The following is a 13,616-nucleotide window of genomic DNA, read 5'->3' on the forward strand; positions in this document are numbered from 1 at the left end:
CAGCTCGCGTCTAAAACTCTCCTCCCCCACCTGACTGCCAGTAACCCAGCCTGCCCTGGGATTTGAAAGCGAAGCTGTGTTTTTTTCTCATTTGTGCGTCACTGTTAATAATGAAACTTAGCATCTAGAATTTAGCAATTCTTTGAACGACCTCCAAGCTAGGAGCTAATCCAAAGCAGTCTCCTATAGGTAGCTGGTGCTGGCTCCTGTGCGCTGAGGAGATAAGAAGTGGTACAGCATGTTTTGGTCAGCAGAGTAAGCAGTTTGTCATCCAGGACGCCCACTGAGCAGCAGATCAAGACACTGCCATCTTTGCCCAGCCATCTCTCTTACAAAACTGTGCACACTTTAAAGTTGCATTAGTGCATCACCTATATATATGGTGATATAGGTGGTGCGCTATAAAAATATTTGCCTCTTCAGCCCTGCTTTTACCAAGAGGTGCTGAGAGTCTCTCTCTCTCTCTCAGCTATGCAGTGGAAGCAGAGGATGCTCAGCACCTGTGAGCCCGGGAGAAGGATGGCTTGTGCTGTCTAGCTTGAGAGGTTTAACGTGCCCGAGTTCCCGCCGCAGATTGGTGTGCACAGTTCCCGTCAAATTTGAGCGTTTGGCGAACAGCGGGCAGCAAAGCCTGGAGGCTCCATGGGTTTCAGCAGGCTGAAACCTGCTGTCAGGTATATGGTTAATTTTCCATGCAACGGTAAAAACTGCGTGCTGCGCTACAGCAGTGAGGCAGTCGTTTGTATGGCAGTGTTTTAAACGGCTGTTTCAGAGCTGTTGAAGAGAGATGCGAGTCCGTCCTTTGGAGATGGATAGGAGGGTATCGTTCTGTCTCCTCAGTAAGGCTGTTTGGTTTATGATGCGTGTGTCCAAATTACAAGCACTCAGGAGCCAAACTGGTAATTGGCACATTTTACAGGCTCTCAGGATGCTCTAGAACATTTTTCTCTGCACAGTAATGCCATGATTATAAACTCTAGTTCTTATAAGCTGAAAAAGGCAGTATATGATTCCCAAAGCGCAGGGTAACTTTGGGCGTTGCTTATGATTTCATGGTTTGTTTCACAGCTGTTTTGCAGTTTGCCCGTAAGCAGCTAATGGCTCAATTCACATTTCAGTGTAGTTCCATGATGCTGCAGCATAGCCCATAACTCAGCTGTGACTTCAGCTGATCCCCCACGGGGATCTCCACCTACGTATAAATGTTACGTATATCTCTCTCTAATGCTTGCAGCCATGACCATTACATACATAAAATGGAACCCTTTTAAATACAATCTCAACATGCCAAAAATAGATTCTTTCATCAAGTTTCTGCCCTGCAATATCCATCTTTTGTTTACAATGTACATATATATTTATATTTATATATATAGGAACATGAAAATAACATATATAAATATTTACTTTAAATCCCTATATCTAAGTACATACGACAGCATCAGTGGAGCAGTTGCTAGGTACCGGAAGGTCCACGCATTCCAGATGCGGTTTCTCGGGTTTTTTTTTTAAGCTGCGGAGATGAATTACTCAGTACATTTAAGCAGGAGAGCGTGGGCTATTTATACCATCTGCAGACCACTCACCCCCTGCCCATCTATATCTGTGCACAGCACGTGCATTCCTTCTCACGGTATGTACTGTATTTAGTTTTACAGAGCAAATATTTTTGTAGCACAAGGGCAATATCTTACAGAGTGGAATGAAACCAACAGACAAAAGTCAACTCAACTAAAGTCTGCAGTGCCAAAACCAAAAAAAAAGTCTAATTGCTCCATGGTGCTCATCATTGCTCTGCAAGTTAGAAACAATGGTCCCAGGCTTGCGAAAATCAAGCTTTAGATTGGTACTTTTTGTCAGTGTTTTCACTGTCAGTACCAAGGTGTAAGAGCCTTGGATTCAGCTGCTATATAGCCCTCCCCTCAAAAACGCTACAAAAATAAATCTTGGGCACAATCTCAAAAGAAAGAGGCTTCTCTGTCTCATACAGTTCGACAGCCCGCTTACCCAACGAGGCTGCTGATCACAGTACATGGCTGCCAGATCAAGGTTTTATGGACCACATATTTGCCCACACACCCCTACCCTGAGAATTTTGTAAAAATTCTCTGTTCCTGCGGTCTTGCCCTGAACTGAAATAGATTTCTCAAACGGAAATTTGCCAGTCTATAGCAACCGGCTCTTAGCTATTTTCTGCTTTCGGATAATAAAGTGCTCTTGTTTTAATTAGTTACCAGGGAACTCAAAGGAGAAGGTATGCTTGCTTTCTTTTCCTCCTCCCACTACTGCACTTCCCCGAGAGTTAAACATGAGATTCATCGAGATCGATGTCAGTCTCCCCAAGCTCCACGTGCGTGAAGCTGAAGTGAGTGGCCAGCAAGGGGTTCTCCATCCCGTTGTCCTCACTGATGTGAAGGACAGTGTCCCCGTGCTGCAGCAAGCTGGTGGTCTCGAGGCCAGCGTAATCCTCGGTGTCAGAGAGCTGTGTGGGTGGGGTGCTTTGTGCTGTTGTTGGCCGGGACTCCAAGCCCTCCTCTTTTTCCTTCTCCTTCTCACCAGAAAGTGCCTCGCTCTGCAATTGAGGGGAGCCAGTGGTCAGGCTCAGAGAAAGCGGGAGGGAGAGGGGCAAAAAAGCAAGGGAACATCTATAAAATATTTTCTCATTCAGAAATACTTTTTACCGTAAAGGGTGAGGCACTTGCAGATCATAAATCCCTAAAATTTTGCCCTAACAATGATATATTTTTGCTGGTGAATCAAATTTGTAGCAACGATCAGAAAGGTTATCTGATTTAAGTCATTAACGCTTCCCCACTTCATTTTTTTCAGTGTATTCTCAAGACAGGCGTCCTTCATTTGTTCATGGCAAAGGACATATAACCACCAAAAGACGCTAGTTATCTGGGCATATACAAGTGATCTCAGTGTCACCGATGTGTTGAAGGGATGACTGTCAGTGTCTCTGCACTGTCCTCAGTGGTGTCCAACACAGAAAAAATGTTGGAGAAGCAATTTCTTTTGAAACGTGATGCTTTTGCTAAAACAGTCCTGAGGTTTTGAAGGCGTCCTTCCTTAAGGACGCATTTCTCAGAAAGCAAGCTATAAAAACCTGTTGATGGAAACTTGCACTGGTGAGCAGGTCCAGAAGCACTACTGTATGGGATGGGAAGATGGAAAGGGAAGATGCAGGAAATACATTTGCACATTAAGAATCATTGCATAGATCTAGAAGTGAATGGTTTACAAAAGTAGGGAGTTGGACAGCAAACTCGGCTGAAAGAATAGACACACAGAAAAGTTTGCTGTCTTCACTTACCTGCCAGCTTTTGTTATAGCGCTGTAATGCATCAGGCATTTCCCTACACATTCGCCCTGCGACTTTGATGAAGCAGCGGACAGACACGCACGATAAAACCGCCGGTCACATTACCTGGCCAGTGGTCTGGCTATGGAGATCCGCTACAACGATGGCAGGTGAGGAGGTCAGCACAGGTTTGCTTAGGGGTTCCTGCTTGCTGGTCGCCTGGGGGCTGCTGCGGCTGCAGCCCTGCTGCTGGGCTGCTGGAGTGGAGGGGTCCCCTGGGGAGGCTGCTGTTGTCTCAGGCTGGGCTTCAGTGAAAGTCACCGACCGCTTCTGCTCCACTGAAGGGTACAAAACCCAGAAAACTGAGTATTAAAATGCTACAATTTGGGAAGGAGAACACAACAAGAAAAGAAGGGAGAGAATCCCTAGATTTTTTACAACTAAGACAGGATTCTTACTTCATTCCATCTTTATAAGCTGTCTAATTGGAGTCTAATCTGAAAGCCTTTTACCCTGGGCTTCCTCTAAAGCCACAGCAAGAGTCAGGGATCTCCTCAAGACTAGTCACCCTACCTATCGTTGTCATGGCTTGATGAGATAAATGCCACCCATAACATCTTTCCATTCCAGAAGAATATACTGAATTGAATTCCCATTTCTGCCCTCAACTAAAAGAAGAAAACTGAGATGCAAATATATAAGGGAATTGCCCAAGGTTTTGCAGGAAGTCTGAGAAAAGAAAGAGGGCAGGTGATTGCCCCCCATTCCTGCAGACTGAGTCCGCTATCTGGGAATAACAGGACAGCACAGGGTGAAGACAGCTAGACTAAAATTTATGAGTAAAACTGATATCCCTGCTCCTGCTCTTAACAATTTTGGGTCAACTTTTATGTTTCAAACATCTCCAGCAGCACTCTTGCTCCAGCACAGTCTGAGTGGTTAGAAACCCAGAAAGTTCGCAAGCAACCCTTGCTCTTCCAGGTGTTTCCTCCAAAGTTACCTGCTCACTCCAGATGGTACAGAATACAGCTACCTGCTCTGCTTGGCAGTGCTGACTCCTGGAAACGTACGGCATGGACTAGAACAGTCCTATACTCATTTCCACATACCACCCTTAAAGCTCTGCACTGCTAAACTTACAAATGATGGGAAATTTCCTTCTTTCTACTACTTTCAATAGCAGCTTCAAAATTTGCACATCTGGAAGTTTTGGCAAGGCATCCTGAATAGAGGATCCCTGTCCCCTAAAGTCTCCATGCCTCTAGGAGGCATGATAATTCACCGTCCGTGTCCAGTTTCACCTTGAAAGCCTTTGGAGAACCCATCAAAGTGTTTTGAGGGTGTGATTTTCTAATAGGATATCTACTCACTAGGAAAAACAATAAAACTGCTGGGACTTCACTTTAATATAGGCTACTAACAATGTACATACTAACTTTTCCTTTAAGCTAAAACAAGGTAGTATTTTCTACTTTCAAGTATGAAGTGCTGGTACTGGAAACGCAGCACTGCCCTACCGCTAGGTTTTGGTTTTGGCTGGATGCTCCGCCGCGTGGTTGAAAGCCGAGCTCCGTGACGGCTACGAGGTTCGGTTTGAGTTTTCTGACGTGACAGCAGCGGCCGTCGAAGCTAAACATTGGAAGAAAGAGTTAGGCTGATGTATGTTCGCATATTACACAACTAACTTCTCCTCTGTAAGGAGAAGAGATCATCATTGTCTATTCCTCTAGATGTCCATTCACTCTACGTTCAGCAGATAGATATAGGTTTTAAGGTTTCCATGGCTCAGACATCTTCATATGAACTTCTGGGTTTCGTGCTGTTTCAGTGTCAATACTGAATGTAATGCAATGCAGATTGTGTAACCATCATTTAAATTAAAAAAAAAAAAAAAAAAGCCTGCAGAGGAAAAGATTGGGGAATTCAAAACAAAGTGCACCTCCTTCTCTTAGGGATTTGTCAGGCCTCACAGCTACGACTTGTGCTACAGCTCCTGCTAACTCAACGGACTGCCCTAATATATTACAAATTAGGTAAAAGGGGCACGTCACATCCATAAATCGTTTCAGAACAGACAGAGATGAGAAAAACCAAACCAACTCAAACAGAAGGAGAGAAGGTTTGTTCGCTCCCCATGTTCTCACCTGCCGTAGGCCTCTCTTCCGCCCCAGGGGCTGCTGCAGAAGAAGGTTCTGCTGTCCTGGCTCGCTCTGCACGCTTGCCACCCTGTTAGATGTTGACAGCGTTAGGCCAAGCACAGAAGCACCCTGTATAGCTAGTAGGTGTCCTGGCAATTGTGACTAAAATAAATAGATAAATAAATAAATAAACCAACCACTAATGGCACAGTCACTTCAAAGAGCAATACTGTCTTTGAAGGATGGGGGGGACGTGTCTGTTGGATTGTGGCTTCCGGGACTTAGGAAGGGGTGGGAGGTGGAGTCATGGCATTCAGGACTTGGCCACGCACAGGTAGCATCCAAATATAAATAACTGCAGATTTCAGTTTTCAGTCATTGATTGATGCATCCCACTGAGCAACACTCGCTTCTCTGCATCCTTTGCCACATCAATAAAGGCAAGAATATCAGCTTCCTAGCTCAAAAGCCGCCTTGTTTGCCTTTCCTTTTTCAAGGACAATGTTGTAAAGGCTATTTTTTTCCTCCCAAATAGACTCCACAGCCTCATCACAATTTTGTCATCTGGTTTTAATTTCAATTTAAGTCAACAAACAAAAAACAAACACAAAGTGACAAAGGATCCATTCACATAATGGATGCATGAGTTATGTGAACAAGGCCCCACACTCAACACTTGCAGCCTTAAGTCTTTTTGTGGCTAACAAACAAAAAAGACAAGTACACGTAAATTTTTAATATATATATATATATATATATAGACACAGCTTTTTAGCTTTTAATATCTTGACACAAAGTATCTGAAAATCCGCAGTAAAAGAATCTTTAGCAATAAAACATACTCGGCTACATACCATCTCATTCTACCATTCAACTGACCATTTAATCTACTTAATATAAAAATACCACCCTCCCCTCATTTTTATCAAAGCACTGTATTCCTCCCTCCAAACAGTTAAAAATGGGTCATTTAGCAGACAGCGGTCACAAAACATTTTAGCTGAATGAACTATGTCTGAGAGACATATGGTTACAATAGCAACTAAAATTTAAGATGGACTTCTTTTAAGTCAGGCAGCTGCTTATTTGGGACAGACTGGAATCCACTGAGCCACACGTCCTATTTAAGCAACTCCCAGCTATATCTGGTATGCATTGTTGAAGATTCAGTATTACAATCCATTTTGCCTTTGGCCTGCATTAAGCTAAAGGAAAACAACATTCTTTTCTCTGGATGTTTTCCTTGGATCTCCCTGAAGGAGCTCAGTACCACCAACAGAGTGAAGGTTTATCACCTGACCTTACAGAAGTGGAGGAAGAAGACAAACCCAAGGACGTGGTCAGGCAAGACATGGAAAATGTCTGTGGAGAGGCTTAAAAAGTTCCGTCTCCTGAACAGCTCATTCTTCGCTTTGGCAGAAGTTATTGCCCTTAGAAGGTTTGGTGGAACAGGAGAGCTTCCTGGTCTGCTTCGGGTCTAAGTCTGCTCACTGACTTGAAAAGCCCTATTCCTGGACCTGAAAGTCCTATTCCTTCCTCCCTTATCAGTTTAAACTAAAGCCAGACTTTGCACTAAACCATATGCATGTGTTTCTACCAGCTCTACTGGGGAGACACTGGGCAACTTCAAGGAGAGAGACATCTGAAGACTCTGAAGCTGCTTCTCTTCTGATTGTCCGACCCCAGCCGAATAGTCCTAGCCATGCCCCCCGCAATCTCACCACAGCTGCAGTGGTTTGGTTTGGGAAAAAAGCAAAAGCTTCTGCAAGCTCAAAGCCAGAACAAACAAGATATATTTGAGTCCTTTTCTCCCTCAGACAGCTCTTCCAAATGAGATCACCGGTCTCTGGAACATATTTTCCAGCTTTTACGTAGGGTATTGACATGATTTACACACAGGGCATCCTAAACATCATGCAAACACCCGCCTATGAATAAGCAGAGTCCTCAAAGATACTTCCTGTTAGTAGGACTGTGTTCTTGACCTAGACGATGACTGCCGCGCATATGACCGGTAGGTCCAGAAGCAACACATCATTCCTTATTAAAGCAAAGAGACTGTGCTTAAATTAGTCTTTAGCTCTGTGGTCCAGACTACCTGAAATTACAGCTTGTAGAATTTTCTTAATCTTCTGTTTCTAGGATTACATAAAAACTTATTCCTCTGAATTTTAAGAAGTTTTTAGAGTAGTTACCAGTATGTGAATTAAGTAGGAATTAGCTGGAGAAGGTCTTGAAAAAATAATTTTCTACTGGACTAGCTTTTGAGAATACTGTTACAATTTCTGATGAAGGAAGAGTAACTCTTAGTTCTATGAGTGAGGAGACATAAATGTCTGTAGCAGAAAGACTACAATTATATTCACTACAAAACACGGTTTATAGTGGTGAAACAAACTCATTTCACATGCATCATGAGAACATTTTGAAAAAGTCATTAGATAAAGGGAGTACATGGACCACATGAGGGCACGCAGACTATACACGAGGAAAAAAAGCTATTCCCATGGAGTAATCTGTGCACTGAAGACAAACAATAGGTGAGCAAAAGAAAGGCTGGACTTAGTGTCTTCCTGCTGGAGTCTGGGATTTTCAGCCTGGCTTCTATCATAAGTGAAATGAGTTTAGTGAGCTGGTGGATATTTATTTCCAGTACTGAATCATTACACAAATTGGTATCATTTGGGATGATCTTATGAGCTGAAATTGCAGATATCTGTTGCAGGCAAATGGTGGACCAGAGAGAAGCCAAGTCTTGCAGAGCTGACTGTGCGCAGCATAGTCCTGCTGTTGCTGTCTTTTCGCCTTCTATCCCCGAATTTTGAAGAAGGGGAGGAAAGAGAGGGAGAATCATAAAGACCGCAAATTCCAGATGAGTGACTGAATTTTCAGATGTAACCTTTCACTTCATGAGGGTTTGTGAGGGTTTCTTTTCACATCAAAGAACAGCACTACTGATCTTATTTCTGTGAAAATTAGTGTGGCAGGCAGACTGTTGGCTGTGTAGCCCTCCCTCCCTCCTTTTCTGTCTCTCCTTGTTTACCAGACCTGACCAGGAGTATACTGTTTTTCTGGCAGCCCGTGGGACCCAGTCAAGGAACACTGAATCAAATGCCATTTCAGCTGACGGTACGTTTCCCTCCTGTGGCAATGTGATCAATAAGAAGGGTTTTCTGCAGTACATAAATCAGATTTATTTGGGAATAACAAAACAGGATTTTTTTCCTGCCCATCACAAAGATGCTCTGTCACTCTCTGAGTATCTCTGTCAGGGGTTTTATCTTCACAATAATGTTACTCCCATTACATAGTTAGGGCAGAGACAGGTGAGCAGAAGATAAAACAAACCCAGCTTCGTGGAAGCATGTTGACAGCACTACAAGAAATGACAGCCAGTGCAGTCACACAGTGGGGGCTAAAAGAAACTTTATCAGGTTGGCAATTATAATAAGTGATGTTCATGAATTGCAAGAAACCATGCAGCCAACAAAAGAAAGAAAAAAAGAAAGAAAAAAGAAGAAAAACAGAGACAAAGGAAGCAAGGAGTTTAAATATCTATTAAAAAGACGTACATGCTTGCCACGCCGTTATGGTAGAACGTACACGCTTTGTGTCCCAAGACATCTGAATGAGAGGGTTGGTGGACAAAGGCTAGTGGGGAATGCGTTAAAATGTAGATGTACTCCAGCTCTTGTATTCCCAGACACATCCTAGCCCAGCTAGTGTTAGATCTGCTACACTTGCCCTGGCAATGTGAATTCACTCTGATTTTTCCCTATTAGGCACCATTAAGCTACGATAGGCATAACGACAAACATTAAAGGGAAATGTGTTTGTGCAACAGATTTCCATTACAGTGACTTCTCGTTCTTCTTCCTTTCTGATTTGGGAAAACATCCTCTCATCTCATATTATAACCACAACAAATCACGATGCTGGACACATATGCTCCTCAGCCCTGTATCCCATGATATCTGTTTACTTCTGAGCACTTAAATGCTATCCCCTTCCTGTCTGCCCTGCTTTTCTACATGGCTGGCTCTAATTGCTATAGAACAAAGGGCAACAGACTTTATTCTTTGTGGTGTTTGTCACTGTTTATTTAATTTATTTAAAACTCCTACTTTCCATAAGGGTCTAGTCTCCCTATGACATTTCTTTATGTCAGTTATGACTAACCATCAGCTTTTGAATTAAGAAGGCAATCCTAAACAGTTGTTATCATTGTGCTCCAGCCGAATTCAAAGTTACGTAAGAAAAACTCAAGCCTGCTTTATTCAAAACTAATGTTCCTGAATATAAAAACACATTTATTCTGTCCTATGATTCCCACAGCACAATAAGCTCCTACAGCATCTGCTTTATTACTTCTGGCCTTCAGAGGAGGAATCCAATTTGCACATTTAACAATGTAGTTGAAACATCTTTTCTTCCTTACAGAACTGTAACCTAGCCTTTTTATAAGAATTTGCAGTATTTCCTTGTCTTCGTTCTTTCTAAGGCTTTGCAGCCCTGATGCCCCTCCTTCAGATGTTAGTGCCCGCTCCTTGAAAAGAATAATAAAACTCAACAGAACTGACTCCTAAGTACATCTGTTAACCTCTTTGCCTAAGGAAATCCCTGTACCATAGAGCAGAGTGGAGGACACAGTGTCCTGGTCCCTTGCAAAAATTGGTGTGACAGAAATTAGCAGGAACCCAGTGTACAGCTGATTACATTTCAGGGTTCAAAATAAATTATTGCATTTGAGCTCATCTGTTGACTTAGCTGTCTCATATTCCTCAGCTTCACCACCGTTATTAGGAGTGACTCCCCCCCACTTAACAAGATCAAAACATTTCAAATTCAACACTGATGTAACCTGCTATCAGGTCATTATGGCTTTAACTCAGATACAGACCTTCTCCTTCCTCATCCTCCTCAACTGTAGTGAGTAGTGAGTCTACTTAAGGGACAGTACTTCTTTGGTTGAGTACCTTCTGTTCTCCTTAGGCCCCAAAACATGCTCAGATGACCATGCCATCCATTTTGCTTTATTACAAAACCAGATAACAATATTCCCGCTTCTGCCAACAAACCGATGTCTTTCCCTAACGCCACTCCTACAGTAGCACCAGTTAGAGACCAATCTGCCAAAGCAGGATTCACGCACACAAAGGACACCATGCATCATGGGACGATCTCAGTGACACCACCACCGACAAACCCTCCATTTGCCAGCTGAGAAGAATGAACAAATGAACAAAGCAGCCTGTCCCCACCCCGAAAAGCCATAACTGCCATCTAAAACCAAGCTAACAAAATAAAAACCATTCACACAAACGCCTCTCAACATATCCACATCTTCAGCTGGTGTGGTAAAGTAATGAAATAGCGTGTTACCCTCCGTGTTGCCAGCGTAAGGGGCCGTGTTTCTCTGGAAGGAAACAGAGATGCTCTTGGGACTAACAGCAGCTCTCTGACCTCCAAGGATGGGTTGAGAGAGGTGCAAGCACAGCAGCAGGACAGTAAGGGTGATTAACACAACTGAGCTGGCCATTAAAGGTGCAGACCTTCCTCCTGAGCTCACTCCTGACCCATTTGACAGGCACGGCCGTAAGAGTGTTTGCACACAAACTCCCCTGTCCATGGGTAATGGGGAACAGCTAGACCTGAACTCCAGCACTGACAGGGCAATTTTAAATATGTATTAGCGGCATTCACCTGCAAGCTTTCTAAAGCTGTCATTTGAGAATTAGAAACACTTTGTAAAAATAACGAGAATTACTGTAAAGCATCCACAGAGAACTATACTCCACAGGAGTTTTCGTAATTAGTTCTGTTAGTGAATGTTAAAGAACACAGCTTGATATTGTTATTAAGTCTTTTGTGGTGACAGCACTGTGAGATGAATGGAAAAACAGATGTCTGTTTTATATAAGCCTCCAGACTAATGCTTATAACAGGCTACAGCTAATGCCTCGTGGATAATCTTTCTCATGCCTTTCAAGCAATTGCTAAACAAGGGGAAAACCCTGAGGCTAGCCAGCCAGACCACTGTTCACTTGCTACAGCTTTTTCTTTCCCCTTCCCCTTAGCCTCCTCAAAGTTACTGGCAATCAAAGCTGAAAACTGAAGGTGGGTTGCTACACCTTTGACTTGCAGGCCTGAATATCAATGAGCCACAAGAGACAGAGATGGAAAGAGCGACAAAAGGTGAGGGGAAGAGACAGAGGAGATTGGAAACGGCTCGTTTCCCAGCACACACACTGACAGACAGGTAGTGTTAACACTGTACCTAGAGAGGCTGCCCTCAGTGGCCAGGCTCGGGGAGTCATCGAGGACATTAGGTTCACTGCAGGAGGGGCAGGGAGATTAAGAATTTAGGGAAAGAAAATGCAAAAAGCATGCGATTGTCTCTGTTTTCAAGGGAAAAAATATCAACGGAATAAAAAAGTAAAAAAAGGACGGTAACATTAATTGGTCTCGCACGCTCAACAGCACATATATGACTCAGAGGAGCTGAAAGAACATCTGATAACAGCAGCAGTCTTTAGAGGGAGTTTACACTACGTGGAGACTTCTGCATCTCTGCTGAGAACCAGGGAGCTGAGAAGTTTGGTGGGATGTGTTTCCACAGGAAATAAGGGCAGGGAACTGTTTTCAAAGCCATTTTCCTGCAGCATTTTCATTGATTTCGGTTCTATTTACTTCCAGCTTCATAGAAAGCTTTTTTCTTCCCCCTTCCCCATGAGCCACTTCTTCCTGAGGGAGGGCTAATCTATCTCCCATGAGCTATAGACCACTCTCCTGCTGGTATGACTCTAAGGACAAACATCTGGAAAACAAGGTCTCGTAGTGCAATGAAACTGTAAGTAAACAGCTGGCATGGATCCTGGCAAACGAGTACACAATCACATTGCTTTTCTACACTTCAGCCTTTGGGGCAGGAGCAGCCTTCTCAGCCCACAGGAAAAACATGAAAGAAAGCAAGCAGTCTGCTGGGTTACCAGCAGGAAAGCAATAATAATATTACTTAACATTAATTAGTTTACATTTGTGAGGCAGTCTGAAAGCCCAGAGACCATCCATAACTAAAATGGGCATGATGTTGTGGACTATGATTAGGCTTGCTGAGCTTGTACTTTCCCTACACAGATGAAAAGCGATTCTCCTGGTATACCATGTACATAAAAAGTAGAGAGCAAAGCTCTGTCGTAACTAAAGTCTTTTTTTTTCTCAGCATCACCATGACTTGAGACTGCACAAAACAAACATTGCTATCAGTCAACTGTGACTCCTATGAAGTTTATGCATTGAAGATGGTAGTGAAAGATTGAGGACAATGCAGTCTTGCGTATTAATTTTTCAAGAAACAAAGGGGCTGAATCAATTGAGTTCAAAAGTCAAATGAATTCCTGTAAGCCCTTTTGTGAAAACTCCCAGATAAAATCTGTGTAACTTCTCTCTTGAAAATCACTTCTCCTATCTCTGCTGGTATGTAACCCAGCTGTTACTTTTCCTTCATGTATCAAGGTTATTTCTTAAATTCCAAGCAAGACTGGGGAGGGAACAATGTTGTTTGATTTTACAAGGCTGGTCAAGAGATAATGTAGAATTTATTCTTTAAAGGTTCAAAGGAAATAACATAAATTAATCTGTCCATTGTCAGATATCCTTGGATAACTATGTCGCAGACAAATAAAACAATAAACATTGCTTACTTAGAAAAAAATCACACTTAAATGCAAAACTTCTCTCTACATCTTCTAAAGATGTACATTTCCCATATTCCAATCTCTTTCTCACCACTCCGTGTTAACCAGGAATAAGGCATTCAAAGTTATTTCTGTCAACAAGTATATTTCTGGTTTGAAACAATATTAAATCCCATCTTTGAACTTGACATTCAGTTTCTGTGATGAGCCAGTTACTGTTGTAGGAAGGACAAAGACTACATGGAAGAAAATGAAGTAAATCAAACAGGATGCCTCTGCCCCCCCTTCCAGCTGCTCAGCATTCCTCCCCACTCCCTACACAGCTTGTGTACGGTCCCCTGGTTCAATGCATAACCCCAAAATCATGGGCTTTCGTTTTGCTATCCACGGTAGCAGCAGAGGAAAATAATAGTGCTGAGGGTTTCTGAAACTGTTTAAGAGGAAGGTTTCTATGGATGACAGCTTGTTCTTAGGGAC

At 42.9% G+C, this 13,616-nt stretch overlaps 1 protein-coding gene across 3 annotated transcripts in view; it reads right to left on the minus strand.

Annotated features, from left to right (window-relative positions):
• Positions 1-2,302: 2,302 nt before the first annotated feature.
• The window catches only part of UNC80 (unc-80 homolog, NALCN channel complex subunit), a gene marked incomplete at both ends in the record, with an annotated part of 131,834 nt that continues 120,520 nt past the window's right edge, over positions 2,303-13,616 (minus strand). For 2 of the 3 annotated variants that reach the window (XM_082311741.1, XM_082311742.1), the window contains 5 exons: positions 2,303-2,572; positions 3,431-3,642; positions 4,822-4,933; positions 5,449-5,530; positions 11,720-11,776. In XM_082311741.1, coding sequence (XP_082167867.1) covers positions 2,303-2,572; positions 3,431-3,642; positions 4,822-4,933; positions 5,449-5,530; positions 11,720-11,776 — 733 coding nt within the window. The remainder of the gene's footprint in view (positions 2,573-3,430; positions 3,643-4,821; positions 4,934-5,448; positions 5,531-11,719; positions 11,777-13,616) is intronic. The other variant, XM_082311743.1, reaches the window with a different exon arrangement.

Source organism: Platalea leucorodia (assembly GCF_965183815.1).
Source record: "Platalea leucorodia genome assembly, chromosome: 5".
Taxonomy (NCBI): Eukaryota; Metazoa; Chordata; class Aves; order Pelecaniformes; family Threskiornithidae; genus Platalea; species Platalea leucorodia.